The 25,894-nt window shown below is 46.2% G+C and overlaps 1 protein-coding gene across 2 annotated transcripts in view; it reads left to right on the top strand.

Annotated features, from left to right (window-relative positions):
- Window positions 1-25,894, top strand: part of TCERG1L (transcription elongation regulator 1 like) — a 56,045-nt gene that overhangs the window by 17,699 nt on the left and 12,452 nt on the right. The window contains exons 5-9 of one of the 2 annotated variants that reach the window (XM_015867621.2): window positions 11,082-11,207; window positions 17,849-17,943; window positions 18,892-18,980; window positions 21,596-21,750; window positions 25,761-25,827. In XM_015867621.2, coding sequence (XP_015723107.1) covers window positions 11,082-11,207; window positions 17,849-17,943; window positions 18,892-18,980; window positions 21,596-21,750; window positions 25,761-25,827 — 532 coding nt within the window. Of the gene's footprint in view, window positions 1-11,081; window positions 11,208-17,848; window positions 17,944-18,891; window positions 18,981-21,595; window positions 21,751-25,757; window positions 25,828-25,894 lie in introns of both variants that reach the window. The other variant, XM_015867619.2, reaches the window with a different exon arrangement.

Here is a 25,894-nt window from a genome sequence, read left to right as displayed (position 1 = left end):
GGTAAATGCCAGTGCAAGAAGGCATGGTTCAGTTTAATTCAAGAATGCTATTTTGTTTAACACTGGAAGTTAAACTGGTGTTGCTATACCTACAGGGAAGGTCTTCCAAAAGAATACCAAGTGTTGACAGCAGTTTGGGGCCACAGCAGTAACATGCAGTGATGGAACCTGCAGGAGCAGCAAACAGGAAACTGGATTTTGGTTATTGGGCTTTTCTTTTCTCTAAGGCATCATCTCTGCCCCTTCAGCCTGACAGAGAGTGGGAAACAAATGGTGTTGTTAACCAAAGTCAGGTGTTGGTGGGTGTTCTCTGGTTGGCTGGATGTATTCCTCAATCTGTCCCAGCTATCTAAGTGTAAATAGATTTAACGAGGTAAAATGAATCTGGCTGACTGGCCAGCATATAAATCAGGAAAATTAATTAAATTCCACAATTTAAAATGTGCCGTAGATGCTTCCCTGGGGCAGCTAAATAGAATTTCATTGATTTCATTGCAAATTTTGTACTGTTTACCTCATCCAGAGTGAGATGGGAGCATTCCTACTAACAAGGTGGGGGTTCTGGCTGCCCCCCCCCCCAAGGACAGCTGGTGTCAGAGGATGAAGGCTGCTGGGATGCTGCAGGTCAGGCACTCAACCTGCGGAGCTGTGGGAGTGCATGGTTGGACAAAGATGGAACCACATCTCTACTTTCTTTGTTACTGACTTTGGAATTCCAAAGGTAATTTATAACTCGAGCCCTCCTAGAAATAAGGGTTGGAGGATTTTTCTCTGAAATACAAAGGATTGGTTCATGCAGAAATAATTGCTCTGATACGACAGAGAGAAAGTTCAAGTTCCAAAGGCTTGTTGCTGCATAATTTATTGTATTCTTCCAGACTTACATCCTATTAAACTACAAGATTGAGATTTTATGCTGGAATTGGTTTTCATAAGGAGAAATATTTCATATGGAAATAAATCAGGGAAGTTTTACAGAATGTGGATGTGTTAAGGAGCTTGTGAATGTGTCAATGAAGCACTGAGAGTGGCTGAGCTGTGTCCCCTGCCCCGTGGCTCTCACTGCTGTTCTTATTGCTCTGTGCTGGCTGCACTGATGGGGCCATCAGCTGGGTGACCTGCAGCTGGGCAGAGCGGTGTTGGGCATGGGATGCTTCTGGTTGGGTTTTCAGGTCCTTATGCTCTGGTTTCCTTATGCTATGGTTCATAGGTTCATAGAGTCAGTCAGGTTGGAAAAGATCTGTGAGATCATCAAGCCCAGCCATTCACCTGGCACTACAAGGCCATAGCTAAGTAATGTCCCTGAGCACTGTGCCCTCACTTCTCCTCTGTTCCTGCAGGGATGGAATCTCCACTGTTGCCCTGGGCAGCCTATTCTGGGGCCTGACTACTCTTCTTTGAAGGGATTCGTTCTGGCTTCCAAGCTAAACCTCCCCATGTGCAAATTGAGGCTGTTGTCTCACATGCAGGAGTTGGACTCAATGGTCCTTATGGGTCCTTTCCAACTTGGGGTCACACATGATTCTATGATCCTGTCCTTTCATGTAGCTCTAGCTCTTGTCTCAGACATAACAGTAGGTATCCTGTGTGATATAAAAGATAGAAGATGACTTTTCCTTAATCCTTGCAGCTTCCAGCTGATTTGTGACAGGGTGAGAGAATCAGAGTGGAAATCATCAGGTGGTGCAAAGCCTTCCCTGCAGTGCCCAATGTGGGGACCCTTGTCTGGGAGGGTCCCTGTGCATGGGGGGCTCACCAGTGAGGTGCTGCTGGATGGAGAAATAGAGGAGCTGTCTGAACACAGCTCCTGTGCTGCTGTGGGTTATTGGTTACGTCTCATTTGTGCTCTGCTGCAGAGTGGAGAGCAGTGCCCTGATTGTGCCCTTTATAAGAGGGAGTTAAAGGGAAGTAATCTCTAAGAAATCTACAGTAGGGAGCTGAGGTATATCTGCTACTGTCAGTATTACCAAATACATTATTCTATAAATCAGTGATGAATTAAAATGTCGACCATGTACTGTGTAGGGCTGGCTCTGTAAGGGACAATGGCAGAACTAACGGATGCTTGCTGTGCTGCCCAACATGGAGCAGTGGCACTAAGGGAAGTGTGACAGCTGGGGACATGGGGATACGGGCTCCAAGCAGTGTGTGCTGGGGGGGTTGTATCATTCTGGCTTCTGCCAGTTGTTCTAACTGAGCATAGAAGAGGAAAAAGTCTTTGAACATAAAGGGACAATAAGTGAGCAGAAAAACCTGGTTTCACTTCACACACAGCTTATTTTCATGGTAAATCTAGGGGATGATATAGCCCAGCAGGTTTTGTGAGTGGCTCCAAACAAGCATCCTGGCTTCATTCCTCTTTAGCAAGCGAGCAGTTTGACTTTCTGCATGATGTTGCACAAACTCTGCATCCTCACCTCGATTTGCTCTGGCAGGTGCATGGTTTCGCATAGACAGGTATGTAAGTCAGTGCCTGGCTTGGCCACGAAGCGCCTACCACCACTGCTGCACAGCTGTGATTACTGGAATAGGTTCAGGGAGTTAATTAATGAAAGCAGGACTAGGGAATCTAATTTCACACTTGATGTATGTAGCTGTTCAGAAGCTCTCTTGAAATGTTGTTTGAAAGCTCCATTGCTAAACATGCTGAGATTTGTTCCAGAGCTGGAATTTTAGGGGTGTCCTTGGTGATGCCCATCTGTGCCACGGGCCCTGGAGCTGCTGGAGGAGTAGAGTTGGGTTTGGAATCTCTGGGAGGTGCCCATGCCCAGCCCTGCTGATGCCGGGTGCTGTGGTTCCAGGTGGGCTCAGCCATAGCCTGGGGATGGGTGCTGGCAGTGGGGCAGAGCTGCTCCACCAAGCAGTGAGGGAGGGAACCAAAAGCCCTCTGCAATAATTCCTCTGAGAACTCTTAAATCAGGAAACCTCTGTGATCCCGAATGTGGCAGCGAGAGTTTGAAAAGCAATTAGCATTTTAACAGTCTGCAATTAACAGCTTCTGAATGATGAATGTGGGTGGGCAGCAGCACAGCTCCTGCAGCAGCACTGGGTCCCACAACCAGTACCCAACGCTTCCTGCTGACCCGTCCTTGGGTTTCTGTTGTTGTTTGTTTTTTAACCTAGATGCTGTTTACAAGCATGGGCAATAAAGCACACTTTGTATATGGGTATATATAGAGATATATATATAAGGCTAAACAAGGGCAATTTAGCTGTAAATATTTAAGCTTTATGACTACTTTCCAACTTCTCTTTGAAGTCACTTTGATTTGATTTCTTTCTCTGTTCTGGAAATTAAAAGCAACAAAAGCAGATTGCTAAAAGGAGGCCAAACAGCAGAAAGGATAGAAGGGGTCTTTCCCTGTCGCTGTTCATTGGCTGAAGATGCGTGCTGACATTTAGTGCTTCTGCTGTAGCTTTACTGAAGTATTTGCTGAGCTTCTCTCTGTTGGTACAATTATAGAATCTTTAAGGCTGGAAAAGACCTTTAAGATCGTCAGGTCTGAGCATCAGCCCATCCCCAGCACGGTGCTGGTGCACAACCATGCTGCCTTCCTAATAGGGAAAAATAAGGAGAGATGATCTTGGAGTCTGAGTAAAGGAAAATGGAAAATGTAGAGAAAGGCCCTTGGACCTGCTGTGCAGTAGGTGGGGTATAACCAGGGAGAACTCATGACGCCAAGGGGTGGGCAGTCCCTGTCCATGAAGGTGTTCAGACCCCAGACTGGAATCTGATGTGTGTGTGACACACATTTGGCACCAAACCAGATCCTTCTGAAGGAAACATTTTTTGGGATAGTCTTTAGTTGAGGAGAAGTCATGTAAAACAATGCCAGTCTAATGCAAATTGTAATCTAATACTTGCAGCCGTGCTGTCTTGATGATTTGTATCTTATAAACATCGGCTTGCATGGAATGAGATGAAATCGTATTTTCTCTTCTTCCCTAGAAATCAATTGTCCTCTTCAAATCACAGAGAATGAAAATGATACATTACAGAGTAGCTCCATAATCTGCAGCCGTGTAGTGCAGCCTGAGCATTTTCTGCGGGCATAAGGACAGCTGTTGTGTTTCTGAAGGAAAGATGAGCGTGGGTTGGCTGGGATGGCCATGGTTGGGACCTGAGCCTGCAGCACAGCCGCAGCTCCTCAGCTCTGGGAAGCCACCCCTTTGCATTTCTGGAAGCTCTTGAGATCATTTAAACCCCAAGTTTAAAGCAAGACAGTAATGAAGATGCAGGAGGAGAACGTTATGTGATTTTGACTGGGCTCCGTGGAAGTAATTGCCACATTATCAGCATTTGGCTCCACTCCAAAATACATCTCACTTAATTATCTGAAACTGGTAGTGACACGCGGCTTGCCAGCATTCTGACGTGATCATTTATTTTTGATTCCATCTTTAAGGGAACAAGTGGTAATTGCCCCAAAAAGGAGAAGCTTGAAGCCGCTTTCCTTTACATTTAACTTCCCCAAGTTTCTCTTTGCACCTCGTTTTTCTACTTTGTGCATCATTTTTTAAATGAAAACTAAGTGCTGCTGAGATTTGATTTATGGCGGTGTTTATCTGAGATTAAAGCACAGCTGGAAGTATAAAGGAGCTCCGAGGGTTCCCCTCCAAACAATCACAGCAGCACAACCTATGGCCGCCCATTGAGTCACTGCAAGCATTCAGCCCTGAATGGCACAGCTCGCCCTGCTGTGGCTCAGTGGTCCCTAGGGCACATAGTGGCCTTGCTGGCCTGGCTCTGGTCATACTTACTGCTGGCAGACCCTGTACCAGCTTGGGCTGGCATAGCATTTAGGGCTGTTCTTTGTGAGTGTAGCAGAAACGCAAAGTCGCAGCCTGAAGCAGTGATGGAGCACCTGGTGGGAAGGCAGGGTCAGCCCAGGGGAGCTCAGGTGTGAGCAATGCAGCTGAGTGACTGGATGGATGGAGCCAGGATCCACCCCCTCCCAGCCCTCATTGAAGGGCTGGCAGTGGAGACAAGGGTATTTTGCTGGAGATCCCTGTCTACCTGAGGCCTTGCGATCTCTTATTTTATTCCAGTTACATCTTACTCTTTTCATTGGTGCACCAGGAGCTGTTCTACTACAGCTCGAGTGCGTATGTCATACATGTGTTGTTATATCCTGTTTGCCTTCTGCCATGTGCTGTGTAAGGGAGATCAAAGTGGAGATTAACAATGGGAAACAAACTGCTGGAATGACTCCTTCATTTACCTTTTCTCTTAGTCCTATGAGGGCACATCAGGTTGCCTTATCACATTGTTTTGCATTGCAATATGGACCCAGGAAAGAAATTAATTCTCTGGGTATGTTTTGTTGGACTCATAATTCATAGGAGTGCTTCCCACACAGTTCACTTCAGCAGAGGCATCCCAAGGCCTGTTTGAAGTCACTCTTGCATCCTGAAGCTGCTCCTCTTCCAGCAGCTATGGGCAAAGTGAGGTCTGTGCTGCAGAGCTCCTGCAGGAACCCAGCCCTGGGAGCCAGCTGCAGTGGCTGCCTGTGGAAGGAAGCAAGCTAATGGAGCTGGCTGAGATTCCGATAGCTCCCTGGGTAATTCATGGAGAGCAACTTTAACTGATCCTAATGACTGTAAATTACAGAATTCTGTGATTTTGGGATAAGCATCAAGTGCAATTAAAACTAATGAAGAATTACAACTCTTATTTGTTTACTTGTTTCCACGTAGTAGTGCTTTGCACTGGAGCTACCACCACACAACGGCTGCTGCTCATCTTAGAAGCATGGCATACTGGCCATTGCGTGGCTCCTCATCTGTCTGCAATCAAACCTGAGATCCAAAAAGCATCCATCCTTGCTTCTAGCACTTGTTTAAGTTGAAGAAATGGAAACTGGTTGAGATCTTTCTGGCTTCTGGTAGATGTATTTTGCGTGATTGATTGGGGGCTCTTTGAGCTTCTGAGATCATTTCTGCTTTTCCAGCAGCCAAAGCCAACCTGTTCTGCTGTTGCTGAGAGGCAGGAGCTCCTTCAGGCAGCCCCGTCCATCCCTGGAGGTGTTCAAGGCCTGGTTGGATGGGGCCCTGGGCAGCCTGGGCTGGTATTCAGTGTGGAGGTTGGTCCTGTGTGGCCGGGGGGTTGGAGCTTCATGATCCTTGAGGTCCCTTCCAACCCAGACCATTCTGTGGTTCTGTAATAAATGTTGCTTCCTGGTTTGCTATGCACAGGTTGGAGTCTGCACCAGGAAATCTGGAGCGCCACTCTAATCCCTGGGGATTAGAGAGGAAACCCGGGGCTGCTTAGGGCCAGAGTTCCTCCTCCTGGTCTCTTTGGGATTCACTGCATTGAGTTCATCTGCTCTGTGAGGTTACGGACCTTTGGGGTTGTTACCAGTGACAAATGAGGAACTGATGATAAGTTGGAAAGGATTTAAGGTTAATGTGCTTGGGTCCCACAGGAGCTGCTTTATGTCTGTACTTACTGTAAGGAGAAATGGCAGTGAGGTCTGCCTCTGCAAGCAAAGCTCTTTTGGGCATTTAAATTCAATATTAGAATTCCGTATTTAATGTGTGTGTCCTGGTTTGGGCTGTTGTAGGTTTGGGTGGTCGGTTTCTTTCGTGCAGGAGAGGGATTGTACTGGTATCAAAAGGGCAGAGCCCATGTGCCATCAGCACAGCAACACTGGTCCCTTGGAAGCTCCCAGGCAAAACCTTCCCCTTGCACAGCCTAAGCACTGAATACTTAATGCTCTTTGTTAATGCATTCTCTCATTACATTTCAATTTGGATGTAAAAAAGAACCATTGCAGCTCATATTTGACTTAGAAATAAACATAGCGTGGAGTACCTGCAGGGCTCGTTATTAACTCTGGGATTTTCAGTGTTGCATCAGTGACTTGAAAGTCAACACAATTGTGCTGTTAATGGGTTTTCTGCTCTTCAGTGATGGGTGCGCTTTTGCAAATCACATTCTTGGGTTCAGGATCACTGACATATTTTGTCATCTCAAAAACAGCCAAAGATGATCCAGTTGTTGTCTTGTGCTCCTGAACTGAGAAGATAGAGGAAAAATTCCTTCCCAGAAGGAGAGCAGGTTGCTCAAGGGGGATGGAGAGTCCCCATCCCTGGGGGGGGACATCAGTGGGGATGTGGGCAGGGGGCCTGGTGGGGTGGGTTGATGCTGGGGATCTCAGAGGGCTCTTCCAACCTTAATGATTATATGAATCTGTTTTAGGCAGGAATAAACATTCAGGATCTTGTCCTTTTTCTGTGGCTGTTGATGTGATTCCATTGCTTCCACTGACATGAAAGCTTTTTAGTAACAACACCAACATTTTAGTCTCGGTCTCAGCAGCGAAGGCATCGTGATTTTCACTTCTCATGAGCTCCTGGTCCTGCAGTGCAGGAGGCACATGGCTGCTTCTGCCCAGCGTGGCTGTGGGGTCTGGCCCTCACTGCCTGAGGAGGAGGAGGATGAGGAAGGCTCCTGGCAGGGCAGCACTCCCAGTGTGCCTCTGGCTGCTGGCTGGCAGGCACTGTCTCTCCTAGCAGCTCAGACTGAGCAATGAAGAGCTGCAGTGGCAGCGCTCTGGCTCCCACCATGGGTTACTGGTTTTGGTTAGAGAATGAGCCAATGGGAGTTTGTAAAGCTACCAGAATCAGTTACATTTCTTGTGCCTTGGAGACACCAGCCTGGGTGCAAAGTGGCTGTGCAGTGGGACCCTGTTCTTCCTTTCTCAGCTGGTTCTATTTGCTGCTTCTGAGTGATGTGTTAGCTCCATCCTCTGAGCTCTGGGACTGGGATGCTGCCTACATACCTTGGGATGCCCTGGCTGTGGTGCTGGGCCCTGGGCAGCAACAATCGCTTTCCTCCCTTAGTTCTGCTCAGGAGGCTCCTCCTGTCCCAAGCAGCTCCTGTCTGCTTTGAGTAATTGCTTCGCCTCTCTCTTATTGGCATGATTTATTGAGGACATGCCTGCTGTCATTTCATCCTAGTCAAAATAAATGCCCTTATTATCTTTGTTTTCTCTTAGCAGCAGAATGCAGTGAATACAGGCAGATGTTTCTGACTGAAAAAAGAACACAAGGGATGATCCTTCCTTTGTGTTCTGGTGAGGAGACATCCCAGACGAGCACTGCCCAGGAGCATGCAGTGTCTCACTTGCCTTAGTCCTCCTCTGTCCTTGCAGTGTCGTTGCAGTTACATTGAGACACAGGCTGCTTAGCTTTTCAAATGACGGTGAAGTGCATTTGCACTGAAATAGTTTTTAAAATGGAGGGGTGTTTCCAAACATGCAGCTTATGGGTCAGTGCTCCTTGGCTTTAAGGGTATCCAGAAATGTGTCACATTCTTTGTGGCTCATGTTTGGGTGTTATTTCAGCCCAGGTTATGTGGAGTTCATACTGAAAGCTTATATTGCATTATGACATACAGCAAAATCCACCGAGTTGATTTGTATTCCAAATCCATCTATTGCAAAGACTGCTTTTTCATGAGCACAAAGTACTGGAAAGCATAAATATTTATTTCTTAAAGTTTATGATTGCCTTAAATCATTTGTGCTTATTTAGCAAGCGTAAGTTATAATTGAACTGAGCCATTGAACCTGATCTGCGTGCATTAAAAATATCTATATGTATGTGTATATATATCCATGTATATACTCGAGTCAAATACGGATGGAAGCTCTGAGCTAATTGCTTCCATCACATTGAAAGACGCACTGATAATTTCATTTTTCCTCCAGGTGATAATAAATCACTGCAAAGAGACACTTAAAACTACAGCGCAGAGTCATGCTTCAGCGTGCAGTGTGTTTTTGATAGATAAAAGCTGAGCTAATATGCAGCGCTGTATGTCCATCCATAGGGAGACAGCTCAGCACATCGTGATGTTATTCCAGGTTGGTGTGTGTGGAATTGCAGACTGCCATACGTTGGCATACATTAAGGGATGCTTCTGCTTGTGGGCTCCTTAGAAGCGTCTGACTTCAAAGTGGACCTTGGGCCGCAGGGAGCACAGCCAGCACCGCACTGTCTTGCTTCTCTTCTGGAAGGGATTTATTTGTCCAACATTCTTAACTCTGCCTTGAGTCCCACACTTTCCTTGCCACCCACCCCTCAGGCTGCAGCCCTGCCTTCAGCTGGTGGGGCTGCCACCATGCTCCTCTCAGCCCAGCACCTGCTGTCTGTTGGGTGTGAATGGCACACTGGCCATCCCAGGTCTGGCAGGGCTGTAAGAAGCGCATACAAACATTCAGTGTCTTCTTATATCCATATGATTTTCAGGCTTCAGGAGGAGGGCAACAAAACACAACCTGGAGATGGATGTACTGCAGTACAGTGCCAGGTGCACGTCCTCCTGGCTGTGTGTGGATGGAGATGTGCAGCACAAGCACAGTTTGTTTGCAGAGGGGGAGTTTCACTCTTCCAGAGGCCGGATCCTGCATCCCCAAAGCCTGAAGGTCAGGGCTTGTTCTGAAGGATACCTTTGAAAAGGAAATATCGTATCCATCGATGTGGAAGCTTAGAATAGAGAAGGGAAAGGGCTGTGAATCATCAGAGCTGGCTCTCCATGGGCTGCTACCAGGTCTGGTGCAGTGCTTGGGGCTTCTGATGTGCACTAACAGCAGGTCAGAAGTAACACTGGGTAAAAATAGATGTTTTGACATGGTCAGATGGTGAAAGAGGAGGAAAAACATGATGAATTTCACAATTAACATTTTACTTTAGCCGTACTGACAGTTCCAATTATGTTCAATAGAGTCTATGTCTGCCTAATGGCAAAGCGCCATTAGGGTCACAATTACTGTTGCTGCTTAAAGAGCCTTTGAATGTGTCAGGGCATTTCAGTGTGTGCTGGGGACCCTGGCTGAGCACTGCTGCCACTGATGCTGATGGACATTTCAGAACCATATGGAACTACCTCTTGTGTTCTCAGTGGGGTGATAACCAACAGTACAGTTTCGAGGACTAAAAAGTGCATCAAAGTATCCTTTGCTATAACAGAATCAAATGTTATATTCAAGGAAGCAGACAGCATTTCCTGTGTTGGTGAGAACTGGGCTCAGTAATCTGCTTTGACAGCTGGGAACTGGGAAACCAGCATCAGTGAAGTGGACAATGGAAAGGAAGGAAAAAAAGGAAGGTTCCAGAGATGCTCTCAAGTCCTGCACAATGCAGAGAAGTTTGGATGAGAACCCTCTGATGGCATAAGGGTATGCAGTGAAATGGAAGGGCCGTGCACTCTGCAGCCTGCATCACACCTGGGAAATATGGTGTGAGTCTGCCTTAAACTAGGGATGTGTCTCTTCTGTTGGTTGGACTTGATGACTTTTCAGGTCTTTTCCATCCTATGATTCTGCCAACTCAGCATTGAAATGGTGCTTGTGAGCAGGAGATGGAGCCTGCTAATGGGACACCTGAATTTGTGTCTGAGTTGAGATGGTGGGATGTGTCCTTTAATCCTGGAAAGATCTGTGTTGTCTGAATGCGGTGCTAATGGGAAACTGATGCTCCAGATTTGACCTCCAATTTGGCAGTAGCCACAAATTCTCAAGGTTTAAGTAGTGCAGTTTAATTAGCATCAATTTTGCAGCAGATCTGGGTTTCTAATTTATCATGAATAAGGCTTTTGAGCAGTTTAGTGTGTTTCTGTTTTGTGAATCATCTTTGAGAAGGCTGTGACTCACTGGGATCAAGCTGCTGTTTGAAACTATTGGCAAAATATTTCCCATGGCTGGGATGGGACGCAGGTGGTTTGTGGTGAGTGATGGTGGGAAATGGATGTGTGCTATTTAGTCTTAATTAAGAAAACTGATCTTGCTGTGTGTGCCTTTTCTGAAGGCATTAAGATGTCCTTGTGCATCACATTTGTGTTAATGTACAGTATCTGCTTACTTACTTACTTACTTACTTGGATGTGGTGGTCAGGCTGGACCACTCACTCAAATACACACAAACCTGATCACTCGAACCACCCTGGGGGTGTTGGGCAGAGAGTTCACAGGAGGTTGGGTGGTTCTTCTGAGAAACAGGACTGACAAAAGGGCCTTGTTTAATGGAAGTTGTGTCTTCCGGAAAGAAAACATGATTTCATTGTGGTTTGAATGCAGGTTCAGCCTCGAGAATGGATGCTCGCCTGAGTCCTTTGATGCCAACACAAGTCACCAGGGTGACTGCTGTGGCCGCACCAGCTGTGACAATCATGACAACCAACTTGGTGGAGCAGGCACTGAAAGGTGTGTATGTGCTTCTCTAGACTGATTATATCCTTGAGGCGTATGTTGTGTGTCTGTATTGCTGACCAAACCCTGCTTTCCACACTGCACAGGAACAGGGGACACTTAAAAAATGGGCTCTGATTTTGGGATTTGCTGTGAGTGCTGTCAGTGTTCAGTGTTGACTTGGTCTGGCATTTGGCAGCAGTTTGGCATCTGGTGACACGAAGGGCAATTTCTTCACAGTCTTTGGGCTTTTCGTTTCCCATGCCAATGTGTGTGTGTTGCAAAAGGGAGCAGGCACTGTTCCCAAAAGCTGGAAGGAGCATTCCAGCTCTGTTTGAGACTTTCCAAACGTTATTACACAGACATAAATCTGAAGGAAGCCTCATAAGTGTTTCTTTTGACATGCTTTGTTTTAAAGTTTCTTTTTGGTGTGGTTTGCTTTTGCAAAACACCTGCTGCTCTTATCAGCAGCGTAGTTACAAAGACCTTGTTCTCCCCAGAGCCACTGAGGTGTTATTGACTTGTTTCCTTGTTGGGAGCGAGCAACAGAAGAAATATTAGAACTGTATAAAGAACTCACAGGTGGAAAGACAAAGACCATAGAATCATAGAATGGCCTGGGTTAAAAAGGGCCACAATGATCATCTTGTTTCAACCCCCTGCTGTGTGTAGGGTCACCAACCACCAGACCAGGCTGCCCAGAAAAGATCTGTGCTAGAATCATTCTGTTCTGCCCTTTGTTGCTTGTGGGAAGCTGAAATATATTGTGATATATTTCATGTCAAATGTATTTGCTATCCTTCTTCAGAGGACTTGCCCGAGCCCTCCTGTCCTGCTGGGTGAGGATTACACTGTGTGAAGCCTTTGATATCTAGATGGCTTCTGGTGGATAAGCCAATAGAAAATGAAATGGTGACACTGCTGAGAGCTTTCAGAGAATCATAGAATGCTTTGGGTTGGAAGGGACTTCTAAGATCATCGAGTTCCAACTCCCTGCTGCAGGCAGGGACACCTCCCCAGACCAGGTTGCTCACAGCCCATCCAGTGGTTTGGAAGAGCAATCATTATATTTTTCCTTGTATGCAAGTAATGTAAATAGGATGAAAATCGTATTTTTGTTCCTGGCTTTCCCTTGGAAATGACAAACACATTCATCTTCCTTCAGTATTCATTGCTGATTTCCTGCTGACCACACTGAAAGACGAACAGCAATTTCACTCCAGTTTTTTCTGTAAGGTTTCTCAGGAGATCACACTCCTTTCTGCAGGCTGCTATGAGCTGCCCTCATTTCCAATGGAAAAACAATCGAAGAAAGAATGATAATTAAGAGGAACTGGCAGTAATGCGGGTGATTTCAGGCATCAGTCCCAGGTGCGCCAGGAAAGGAAGCTGGTGGGAGGCAGGGAGCTGGTGGGGCAGTGGAGCTGGGGTTGGGCAGCCTGGTGTGCGTCAGCTGCAGTGGGTTTGTAAGCCCACTGAGCATTGTGCACTTGGCATCCTGTGCCACTGTTCTGTGCTTGCAGCGCCCGTGGCAGGAACAACAAGCCAACAAATGTCTTTTACAGGACATTCCAGCCATGCTTTCATTTTGCACCATAGATGAGTCTTTCTCTGACTTTGTTTCTAAAGACAAAAACTGTGTGTTCAGGGAGACTCAGCGCAGTTGTATTCTGCTCATGATAGCACAACAATTCTTCCTTCCTCAAGACCAAATTAAATTCTCTTTGGATGTCTGGGGCAGAGGTAATAAACTCTACAACAGTCCTGGCTTCCACTAAGCATTTATTTTGTGATAGGAGCTGGAAAAATCTAATGCCAACTACAAATCATATTTGTTCCCTGTTGTGGTTTAACCCGGAGGGGCTCAGCATCGCACAGTCATTCACACCTTCCAGTGGGATGGGGAACAGAACTGAAAAAATCAAAGTAGAGCTCATGGGTTGAAATAAAATTGTTCAGTATGATAGAGAAAAGGATGATAGTTATGACTATATTTATATGTAGGAAGAGGATCAGGGAAGTCAACTCTTAGATAGGGTAGATAACAGCAGGACAAGGGGAAATGGTTTTAAGATGAAGGAGGGAAGGTTTAGGTTGGATATCAGGGGGAAGTTCTCTTCTCAGAGAGTGGTGAGGTGCTGGAACAGCTGCCCAGAGAGGCTGTGGATGCCCCGTCCATCCCTGGAGGTGTTCAAGGCCAGGTTAGATGGGGCCCTGGGCAGCCTGGGCTGGTATTAAGTGTGGGGGCTGGTGGCCCTGCCTGCAGCAGAGGGGTTGGAGCTTTATGATCCTTCCAACCCAGGCCATTCTATTATTCTATGATATATATATGAATGTATATAACAAGCAATGCACAAGCAGTTGCTCACCACCCTCAACCAATACCCAGTAAGATCCCAAGCAGCAGAAGAGAGTGAGATGAACTCCCAGCCCTTCCGAACTCCTTCTGCTCCATGTCCTATGATACTGAGTGTCCCTTTGGCCAGTTTCAGTCAGCTGTCGTCATGGTGCCTGGTGCTGCTGCATGGACAGTGTGTGGGTTAGGAGCACAGAGCAATCAGTGCTGGGGGGTTGGGTGAAATGCCATGTGTTTTGCTCACTTAATGGGGAAGTTCTGGATATTGCAGTAGGTCCCCTTTAAAATAGAAGTTCTGTTGTTAGAATAGTGGCAAATATCACCTATGTGAGTGTGTACACTGTGTGTTTGAGGAGCCTAGGAGTGATGCTTGTCTGGGACCTCTGCACCAGACACAGAGCCCACTTTGTTGCAGCAGACAAAGAATGTGCTGTCATCATCCTACTGCTTCTGTTAAACATCTTCAGGAAAATAAGAGTGAATGGGAAAAAATTGCTGTAGGGGCAACAAACTGCTCAAGGAGAGGTATTCTAAGGAGGGAGGGAAGCACAGAGTTCGATAGATCACAGTGGAATGTGTCGAAGCAGATGCAGACACTCATCAGGGGGTGAAATAAGATGTACAGGAGCAGCCCAGGAGGTGCCCATTGCATTAAATGGTTGTGATGGGTTGAAAGTGGGACCCACATTTGTGGGAGTGGGACATAGAAGCACACACACCTGCAGCAGGGACAGCCCGGGGTAGCCTGGGGGCTAAGCTGAAAACAGACACTTTCGGTCTGTCAGGACAGGAGGTATTCGGTGCAATATGAAGCACTGAATGCCTACAAGTGTGCACTTGAAGAAAGCCCCATCCTTTGCAATATTTAGAGTCAACATTTTAAACCTATTTAAGCTGCCATTGACAGTAACAGAGGTCTGGCCTCTAAAACCCTTAGCAGAGCAAAGCTTCATTCTGTCTTTGTCCGTATCTTTTCACAGAGCGAATCAATCTGCTCTAATTCTGCATTTAATAACATGTTTATCATCACACACTTCCATCTGCGGCAATATACGTAGGATAATTTTGCTACTTCACCTCTACTTCTCATTCTGTGAATTATTCATGTCTATTACCTGCCTTGGAATATCAGAGAAATCCCTTTCATCAGGTTTCCTGATGCAGGCATGGTATGAACGCATCTCTGGTAATTGCACTGCTAAGTTTAGGGGCAAAACTGCTGTGTGATTATGGCGGAAAGATGTCACATGGCTTAATTGTCTGCCTGCAGTGCGTTTCATGCACGTAAGTTAAAGAGGAGCAAAAAAGTTGATTAATGAGAAAAGAGTAACCCTGAGCAATGAGCTGCCAATGGAGGGTGATGCTGCAGTTGCCAGCGGGCCTTTATAGCGTGTCTGGAGAAATGGCTCCTCATCCTTCTGCCCAACACCATCCCAGGGAGTGCTCCCAGAGCCTGGGGTGTGCATGGGGGCTCAGGGCTGGCTGGGGAGACACAGGTTTGCAATTTCAGTGTCTCAATACAGTAATGTTGGAAAATCATCTCAGTGTTTGCTGTGGGTATACAAATAATTGACTCCTGATGTGCACAGTGACTTACACCTTCTTCTCTTCTACTTTTCTTTGACTTCTGCCTTCCCTTCCCTTCCCTTCCCTTCCCTTCCCTCCTCCCTCTTCATATAAATTCAGAATGTTGGGATAGTCCGAGCTGTGTGTGAATGCGTGCTGACCGTGCTGTTTCAAGCAGAGATGCTGCACCCACATCCCTTAGTGAGGTCACTGCTCAGACAGTGTGAGAGCTTTTCAAAGGAGAAGAAATGAGAGGTTGCCTCGGGCACTGCCAGCACAGAGCATCTCTGCAGGGAAGCTGTGTAAGGCCCTGGAAGGAGCAGCTGCAGGGCTCTGGCTCAGTCAGTGCTGCTGCCCCTGTGCTCTGTAGGCAGCAGGGGGAGAGCAGCAGCAGCAGCAGTAGGGCCACCCCTGTGTTACCTGCCTTTGCAGCAAGGCAGCATTACCCCAACTGTCAGTGTTTCAGGTTCTGCCAAATTTCACGTGTGCAATAGAAACCTAATAGAAACAACCTGGGTTGAAAAGGACCGCATTGATCATCTGATTTCAACCCCCCTGCTATGTGCAGGGTTGCCAAAAACCAGAGCAGGCTGCCCAGAGCCACGTCCAGCCTGGATGTAGTTTTGCTAAATCTATCAACTGGCACTAGTATGTTTTTATTATTGTATGTATGTTAACAAATGGTGACAGCTTGGTAAATGTGTTCTCTTGTTCCTCATGTGTGCATACATTGTGTGTGGGTGAATGAAAGATCTTGGCTTCCTCTTAATCAGAATGCTAATGAAGACCATAAAGGCACTGAACCAGCTTTTCTTTCTAGGATTAGAGAAGGAGATAGGGAGAGGCAGAGCAGCAAGTGGGGTTAATGTGATTTCTGTGCTGAAAGAAAGATAAGCCCAAAGTCTCTTAAGCATCATCCGAGTGTGTTGCTACATGTTCAGCTGCTCCTTTGCATGACAACACTGGGGCTTTGCCTTGTCAGGGCAGCGCTTTGGGGCTGTGTCACCAGGAGATGCTGAGCTCTCCAGAGCTCTTTCTTGGGGGTTATTCCTGCGGATGGCCTCCAGCAGAGCTGCCCCAGTGGCTGCACATCCCACATCAGCAGTGGGATGCTGTGACCATGGGGAGCCTGGGAGGAAGGCACACGGCTTACAGGGGGCTGACAGGATGTTGCTTGACTACAGCACTGGCTGAGCTTGGCCCATAGCGCAGAGTCCCTGTAACAGATGTCTGGTGAACAGGGATACATTTAGAGATGCTCTTGATACTCATTAGCCGCTCCCTTCTCCTCGCTCCTTTAATGTGGAAATGAGTTGATGTGATTTGTAAATCCTCTTCTCTGCCACCTATAAAAATTAACTAATTCTTTTGAGAAAAATGGCGTCTATTTACATTGTTATCATTGTAATATATTCAGTGGTGAATTAGTCAGACCCATGACAGGTTCAGCCTTCTCCACGGTGCAGCCGCTGTGTTTTTTTCTGTGGTCTGAATAACCTTCAAATTACTGGAATAGCATTTTAGGTGTGAACTGGCATATAAGGGGCATTCCTGGAAAAGCACCGCTTGCAAATATTTTCTCTGAACCCAAGTTTTAGTTCAGTGACTAGAGAAAACTCAGCTAAGTTGTCCAAGTGAAGGAGTGGAAGGACAAGAAATGAGCAAATAGAAGAGAGTTCATCTTTTCAATGATTTCTTACCGTAAAAGCCACTTTTTCCTGATGGTTTGGGCTGTCTGATACCTGCTGCCTTTTGCCTTTCCTGCTGTTCATTATGGCCCCTCTGTTCTCCAGATGCAGTCATTTTGTAGTGGAAGCACTTTTAGCATTTAGCATTTCAGATGCGGACAACTGCTTTGTAAAGGGGAAGAACTTGTTCTTACAACTGCTTCCAATTAAAAAGCAATTAAGAGCTCATGTGCAATTAAGAGCTTCTGTGGCAATTGCTACAGAATCGAAGCCAGCACATGGCAGTGCCTCCAGCTTGCAGGCTCTGCTGGACGTGTCTCTGCACTGTGCTGGCCTTCCTGGAGGCTCAGGGCTGTCCCTTAGGAAAGGTGTCCTGCTGGTCTCTTATGTCTGTCCTGCATCCGTCCTATTTCATCCTGCATCCACCCATCCTGCATCCATCCTGTGTCAGGGGGGCACCTGAATGACACAGTGTCCCCATTCCCCTCTCCATGACCTCCTCTTCTTCTTCCACATTGCTCCATTTTCCCTTTTCCTGAGCACAGCCTGGCTTTTTCCTGGGCTTTGGCTGCATGAATGTCCATCTCAGGCAGCACTGACAGTGCAAGTGTAGTTAGTGTATGGGATGTGCAAGCAGTTGTGCAATGAGCATATTTTGAGTGTGCTTCATTATGACCCTTTTTAAGGAAATTGTTGAGCCTGGTTTGGACTTTTCACCTCCCGTGCTGCTGTCCCCATCACCATTCTTCTTGCTCTGTCTAGCAACCAGGCAATAATCTAGCAAAGAGAAGGGAAAAATCCGTTTCCAAAGCTTTTGAAGAATGCAGCTGGGGCCCACAAGGCAGCTGGCAGGTGTTGGGGAAAGAATATGTGCTCAGTGCAGGCAGAGCTCTCTCTGAAGGATGAGCACCACTGAGACAAGGTGTGAGCACCATGCTCCTCATCAGGTGTGTGGTGCTGGGGTTGGGAGCTGGGGCCTGGACCTGCAGATGGGAGCAGTCCCGACCTTCCTGCATGTAACTAATGGGCAATGCTTCCCCTTGCAGATAAAGGCAGAGAACGCAGCAGGGCCTCCTGCCCCCCCGCCCTGATCCTGCACACCGACAGGAGGAGCAACTCTGTGGAGAGGGATGGCGACAAGGTCTGCTGTGCGTTCCCTTCTTCCCTTAATTCTTTCCCTTACAAACCATTGCATGATATGGAACATCACAAATCAGAGCCGGTACAAAGGGCTGCTGTGTGACCAGGAGATGGGTTTAGTTGTGCTGTGGAGCTCTGTCAGTCTGGTGCACCATGGGGCTGCCTGCAGTGGGCACCCAGCTGCCCCAGGAGCTCCATCCTGAGGAGGAGGTGTGGATGGAGAATTGCTCACATCTTCTTTTGGGTTTTACATTCCTGTCCACAGGTTCTGCAGTCATTCCCCACATCTGCAGCTGTGTTGGCACATCCAACACTGGGGCACATCCTCAGTGCTTCAAGCAGCGGAGTATTTTCCAAAGGAAGACCTCTGGACGTGCACTTTATTATTTTTTAATTAAGTACATGCTTGTCACTTCTTGATATTGCACTGAGCTGGATGGCTGCCTTCCTCCCACGCCTCCTCCTTACAGTTCATTCCCTTAAGTTGCACAAGTAAATAGCTGTGCTGGAGCCATTAAAATGCTTGCAGGCCGTACTTGTCAGTTGTGCCACACCAATGCCTTACTTGGTGCCTGTGACATAGGACAGGAGTGCTGCTGGGTCCTCATGTGGGACTCCCCCCTGCCTGGGGGCTTGTTAGCATTCTGTCCTTGCAAAAGAGAAGTACACAAAAGCAGGCAGCGAGTGATGCTCAGTGCCCCTTGGGAGCTGTTGGGATGGGCAAAAGCAAGAGGCTGCTTTTTCATTTATGCTCCTGAAAATGGGGCAACACATTGATTATACCCCATTGGTCCTGACTGTTCCCAAAGCACTTGGCTGTCCATAAAGCTGCTAGTGTTACAATGGCCACGTTGGTAATCCAATTCAAGTTTAAGGGAATGATTTGTAAGACAATAACAGTCTTATGCATCGGCTTTATTTGTTGACTAATCTCTATCTCTCTTTCAAGGATCATTCTTTTAAACTAGTAAATGAGGATGACAGTACTTCAAATGGCAACAAGCCGGTGGCATCCACTCCAGTGCCAGGATCTCCATGGTAAGCAAATGCAATTAGAGCTAATAAAAGTCATTCATCAGTGCTGTTTCTCTCGCCAGACATGCATTAGTGGTCTCTACGTGGGGAAAATACACTACCCTGGATGTTAAACAGCAGCGCTGTATTCCTTTTCCACTGTAGCTTTCCCTCATTAATCACACACTTAGCAAAAATGAGAGGACGTTGTGTGACTGCCTCCCTGGGATCCACAAGGTAAGTGCAATGTGCTGCTGTCAGGAGCAAAGCTCAACCAGGAACGGCTTCTGGCAGAACGTTCCTGGTGCTTCTTTCTGATTGTATGGGTGCTTCACTGCTGGTGTTGTGCAGCACGGTGCTGCGCTCAGCCAGGCTCTTTAGGGCTCAGGTCCTGCTGGAGCTCTCACGTATTGAGATTCTGGATGGTTGACATGAAGAATTTTTCACCTACTGTACCCATATGCTGCAGAAAAATCAGTTTATTCTCATTGATTGATGTCTGTGGGATCTTTGGCCAAAGCACTCCATACTGATACCAGCCATTATGTCTTGTTATTACTCCATGCCATTTTACGAACCGATGCTATAAATACAGTGTGATGTCACATCAAATCTCGGCATCATAAATGGGATTTACGTTAATCATTCCTCTTTCTGGTTAGTTGCTAATACAGGAAATAGTGCAGGGGAACCATTTGAGCCTGGGTGGCAGTTCCACATCTCCTGCAGCAGTGGCTGCTGGGTGGCTCATAGGCAGCAGTCTCAGATCCAGACCTGTGATGCTGGAATCTCTGAGGTGAAATCTTAAGTTTCTGAGTCTTCTGAGAACTATTTGGTGACCCAGCGAGTATTAATGTGACAGATAAAGCACTGAAACCTCATCCTTGGGACAAGAAGGAAATAGCATAGTCCTCATGCCAACAGTTGCCCCCTATTCCGAGATGAGAGTCTGGTTATTACAAAATAAATGTTTATGTAATCATCTTGTTCCCTTTCTCACACTTAAGCTACTATTTCTATAAGGGAAAAATGAGCACAGCAATCTCTGCATTTCCAGTTTATGGTCTGTGACTGAAACAAAATATCATGCGTCCCCTATGGATAATTGAAACTGTCATTGTACCATGGAGGAATAGGTGATATGTTACGTGGGGAAAGGGACATTAATTTTAAATTAAATGTCAAGTGATATTAGTCACAGAAGAGGCAAAGAAGGGCCACAAGGGAGCACGGAGTTTCTCACTGGGGGTGGCTGCTCACAGACCTGGCAATACTCAATGGTTAATGAGCACCGTCAGCATCTGTGCCAGTGGTCAGAGGAGCACTGAGCACAGCAGCCCATCAGCAGAGGCAAAACACACATTTCCAATAGCTCTGCTTCCAACCCCAAGTCAAGTAATAACTTTGGCCGCCCCATGTACGTGGGGTGGCATTACTGTTACCCGACAGGGTGCTGGATTTGAGCTCCGCAGGGTTTATGTATGGCCAGTTCCCCTCACAGTACTAATTCTGCAGTATGCCTGTTTGTTCATAATGTGAATTTCAGCGAGGGACATTTCAAAGCAGGCATTTACTCCTGGATGGGATTGGGCCTGTGCCCTGACAGTAGTTCTGATATTTAATAAAAGGGCAACAACAGCCTGCTTACATTAATCAGCTGAATCTGTCCTCTTCACCTAAATGCCAAGGGCTTTTTCCCTTCCCTCTGGGACCACTGTGGTATTTATGGGAGTGCAGAGCCTTGATATGGAAATGTTCCTTTACACTTCCCTCTTGTTATTTCATGTAGAAGAGACTTGGGGCCAATGGAACAGTTCTTGACCTGGCTGTCAGTGTTTCTGGTAGAACAGAGGTTTCTGTAGCTCTGAGACACCAAGTAGTGAATATACCTCATTTTTGCCCTATAAGATATGAGAGGTTTGAGAGGCTGCTTTTTGATCTAGCATGCTTGTGTATTAAAACAGAAAGTTACTAAAATATTGGTCACCCCTTTGTTGCTGAATTCAAGCCCAAGATCATGCGTGCTGTAAATATAAGCGAAGTCATCAGCTGAGCTGAATGAATTTACTTATAAATTCAGTGAGCTCTTCTGAATGTACATCATGGTGGTATGGGACTTATTTTCCTTATTGCTGTAGCTGTTTTATAATGAAGTTCAGGTGCAAGTAGTGCTGTCATGCAGAGACAACTACTTGAACTGGTCAATAAACTGGCTTGTACAATGGTGACTTGGTCATGTTTCTGGCCTGGACCCAGAGCCCCCAGCTCTGCACTGTGGGTTGTTGATGCTGCCGTGTGCACTCCCCAGTGCAGATGCCTGTGACCAAGAGGCACTTTAAAATATGAGCTGTGCTTTCCCATGGCTTCTTTCACTGTGGACATCACTGCATTCCTCCTCCCCTTGCTCTGTTCTCTACCATGATAGAGTACTCCTTCTTCTGTGGAGTCTTTAGACCATTCATGTTATGTGGAGGGAGTCACTCTGCCCAAGGTGACTTGCATGGTGCAGAGGAACCTTGCGCGGGTGACACTCTGAGTCTCATGCACAGTTAATGAGATACAAGAATTAAGCTCGGAGTTAATTGCTTGGTCACAAGTGTACTTGGCATGATCTAAGCATAGTTTATCACTTGGACTAGGTGTGTAGTCTGGACTGGAGATGACCGGGTCTTCTTCTTCAACCCTACAATGCAGCTGTCGGTGTGGGAGAAGCCGGTGGACCTGAGGCACCGCGGCGACATTAACAGGATCCTCGAGGACCCTCCGCACAAGCGCAAGCTGGATGCTGCAGCAAGTAACTTAACGCGCCGCGACTGTGCCTCTGTGCCAACACATACTGGGTCTCTGTGTTCAGTGGAAGTGTGATAACCACGATTCAGTGGCTTTCCTTGAGACTCCATGTCAAGTACCCTGTTAAAATTGGTGTTTATCACTAAACATTTATTTTAACTGGAGTGGTGAGCAAGGGGACAGAGAGTGCTCATTACTGGCAATAAAGAACCAGGTGGCTTCTTGTACTGGAGGAATCTGTGATGTATAAAATACATCTCGGAAGACAGTATGTTTTATTACTGTTATTTCCAAGATGTACATTATGGGCGCATTACCGATGCATTATTTAGCTTTTGCACAGGAGCAGATACTCCAAAGTTAATGATTATTCAACCAAGTTGTAGAGACGGAAAAACTCCCAATAGTAAATCTCTAATGGTTGCTAAAAGGTTCAGTGGAAACGTGGGTGCTTCAGTCTAAACATAAATCTACCAGTCCCCTTTTAAACACTGTACTGTTGAGGGGGAAATTTGTGGTGCTGGCTAACACATACCATGCTGATCTGCAGTAATATGTGCTGAGTGGTTCAAAGTGCAGCCTAAAGGAACAACCTGGCCTGTTGGATAGCTGGAGTTTGCTGGCTGTTCCTTTGCAACATGGCCAGTTTGCAGAGGCAATTCCCTCATCCCCACGCCCCTTGTTGTGCTATTTGCTCTGCTCTCTGCTGCCTTGTTGCCCAGTCCAGATGTTGTTCCCACTGGTGAACGATCCAGCAGTACCCAGTACCCGTGCTTGCCTTTGTTCTGGTGGCCCCACAGTGTTCCACCACATAATTCTCTATATATGTTGTTTCACCAGTTGTTGGCTCCCTTCGCACTGCTACTGAGAGCAGTTCAATTCAGTTTTAGTGCTTCCTTTATTCCTTAAATCTTCATGTTGGCTTCCATGTCTGGGCCATGCCAGTAAGGTCTGCCATTGTGGTAGGACATCCAGCCATTGGAAGCACTGCTGGTCCTGGTCAGTGCTGGTGGCTCTGTGAATGTCATCATGCCTGATTCCTATACTCCTTAATATATAACATCATTACCTTATTTCAATATTAATTTAAATGATCAGAGGCTTCAAATTTGCATTTTTTTTCCTTTTCTTTTTTTCCTCTGTATGATTTCAGTAACTTTGTCTCTGTATCTTATAATTCCAAAGTGTATCTGCAGAGCTTCATTCTTCAGGAGAAAAGCAGAACGTACGCTTTTCATTATGGGATATATTGAAAGAGTGATTAATTACTGATGAGGGAGTGTGGTGGCCAAAGACAAAAGCAAGGGTCATTGTTCAAAATCTCTACTGAATTACTGAGAAGAATCTAAAGGCACTGCTGATAGGTGCCACTTCACTCCCACCCTTTATCATCTATATATTCCACCAGGATTTGATTCACGCACCGATTTCTTTATGACTATGGTTTTCATTGCTGCTAATAGTCTTCATCTTCCTTGATAAAATTGGGAATCAGTATTTGAGGCAATCAGGTTATAATTAGTACACATTAGCTGCCAAGGTGAAAGAAATTATTTGTTACCATTTCTCTTAGCTTGTAATCTGATTAAATAAATAACACAAATGAGCCGTGTGTTAGCAACAATGGCTGCCAAATGGATTTAGCTTAGTTGCCACTGCTGAGTTTTAATTAGAGTTTTTAAATCAAAGTCACGAAAAAAGTTAACAGGCATAATTATTCACGGGGCGTTGTAGGTTATCTGCACATCATTCCACTGAAAGATCAAGTGCATTTGTAATTCAGGCGTAAATGAAACATTGCTCATTTGCCCATGGCGCTGCATCCACGCAGTGCTGGATTTGGCAGAGCTGTGAGGCAGACCCACCCTTGGTCTCAGCATCCCCCAACCCATCCCAACAGCCCAGTATGATCTGACCCCTCCAGCCATCCACTCCATCACAGTTACCAACATTCCCATCCATGTGTTGCGAATGCAGCAGAAGCCCAGAAGTGAGGGTGGCAGGAAGATGTCAGTGCTGATTCTTTAAAGGAAGATTCAGGTCTGCAAACCCAGAAGTGAGATTTGGAACGTAGGCCCACATGTGTTGTACTCATCTAAGCTGAAGGCGGGTGTGGGCAAGGCAACGCAGTGGGAATAGGTAGGAAAGCAGAAAAAAGTCTGAGGTTGAAAAAGGGCATTTTCTTGACAGTTTTTGCAAATTGATTGCCTGGGTATGAGGGTCAGGAGGTCTTGCTTATTTCAGATGAAGAAAAGCAAATTGGCATTCTAATTACAGAAATTTGCATGTTGATTCATACTCAGTCTGATAGCTGTTCACAATTAGGAGTGAGTTAGTCTACTCTTTTCTGACAAACGCTTTTGAACCATTCATTGTAGTGTTCAGACAAAACTAAGCAGCCTGTTCCTTACAGAGAATCATAGAACAGCCTGGGTTGCAAAGGCCCACAATGATCTTCCAGTTCCAACCCCCTGCTGTGTGCAGGGTCACCAACCAGCAGCCCAGGCTGCCCAGAGCCACATCCAGCCTGGCCTTGAATGCCTGCAGGGATGGGGCATCCACAGCCTCCTTGGGCAACCTGTGAACAGTGCGTCACCACCTGTGGGTGAAGAGCTTCTTCCTAATAGAGAACAGCATTGCTCAGCTCCCTCTTGCATGTGATCTGCATGCACTGGGGCTCTGCAGAACCATGAATCAGGTTTCTGTGTATTGCCAATGGATTGGCAGCGCTTTGACGCACCTGCTAAATAGTGATGTTTTCTTTTCGTTCTGGAAAGTGAACCGAAATTCATTACATGGTTGGGATTAGTGGAATGATTTAATTAATCAGCACTAAGCCTGGCAGACCATCAGACTGTGGCGGAGCTCCGCTTCATGATTTCACGGAGAGATTACTGTCAAGTAATATTCTTCCTCAGCGCTTTAAGTTAATTACTCGAGGCTGTGCTCGGCTGCTTCTCTCCCTCTCTGAGGCAGCTGCTGGCCTTAGTGGTGCGCTGTGATGCAGCACGTTCCTGAGTGAAGGTACAAACACTGTTTGTCATCTTCCACTATTTTCCATTGCACTGAGGTGTTAAGTGATGCTGTTGACTCTGCGTTCCATTTATTCAACGCAGTCAGTGGTACAAGCGGTGCAGGGAGGATCTGGTGTTCCTGCTATATGTGGGCTCTCACTATTTGCTGGGGAAAACCTGAGATAGGTCAGGAACTGGTGGATAGGAATTTGGGCAGATTGTACCAGGTTCCTTTTATCTGAAAGTTATGTGGTTAAATAGCTGTCATTAAAGCTGAGATCTCTGCAGCTCCCATAGCTTTATGATATTGCTATTGAACTACATCCCACCATCCAAGTCTGTGGCTTGTTTTTCTTGTTTCTTTGTACTTTAAATTGGATGCCTTGAAGAATTCGGCAAGAAAAGGTAATAGTTTCACAGAATTTGTGTCTATTTAAAACACGATTAAATTGATGTGTGTATTCTTAACACCTCCATCTAGTAAGTAACACTGAGATCAAGCTCTCCTTATTTTAGAACACCATTCACTTGGTGTTATTCTCATGCGAAGCTATAGCTACTAAATATCAAAAGCATTTTTGAATGCTGTGTATCTGCTCCTGTTGGCCTGTCTCCAGTTCTTGTAGGCTGCAGTGTTATATTGTTCCTTCTGCAGTGATGTAAGGCTGCACGCATGCAATGCTGAAAGCCCACTAATACACTAACATACCACTAATTTCCCTCAAGTAGGGAAAGAAAACAAGTGAAGAACAAGATTACATTGAAGCCTGAAACATCCCTATTTCTGTCAGCTTTGGTGATATAAAGGTTGGACTTGGGAAGTAACAGGAACTTGTAATTGGTTGATGAGTTTCAAATACTCTGTGCAGAGAGAAAAGTAGTGAAGAGCTGAGTTGGAGCAAAGAGTGAGGAATGAAAAGTCACGTTGGAATTGGAAATGGAATTGTCTTCCCATTTATCTTGTTCAAACCTAACTGCTCTGTTTGTTTCTTTTTAGCAGATAAAAACGTTGGCTCTTGTCCAGGAGATGAAAACGATGACATTAGCGTCAAAATTAAGAGAAATAAGTAAGTCCTAACGTTTACTTACCTGTATATAATGTTGGGAACCTAAACTCTGGTACTGATTAGTGCA

The sequence above is a fragment of the Coturnix japonica genome, chromosome 6, assembly GCF_001577835.2.
Source record: "Coturnix japonica isolate 7356 chromosome 6, Coturnix japonica 2.1, whole genome shotgun sequence".
Taxonomy (NCBI): domain Eukaryota; kingdom Metazoa; phylum Chordata; class Aves; order Galliformes; family Phasianidae; genus Coturnix; species Coturnix japonica.
The sequence above is the reverse complement of the archived record's forward strand: the minus strand, read 5'-3'. Positions and strand labels throughout refer to the sequence as shown.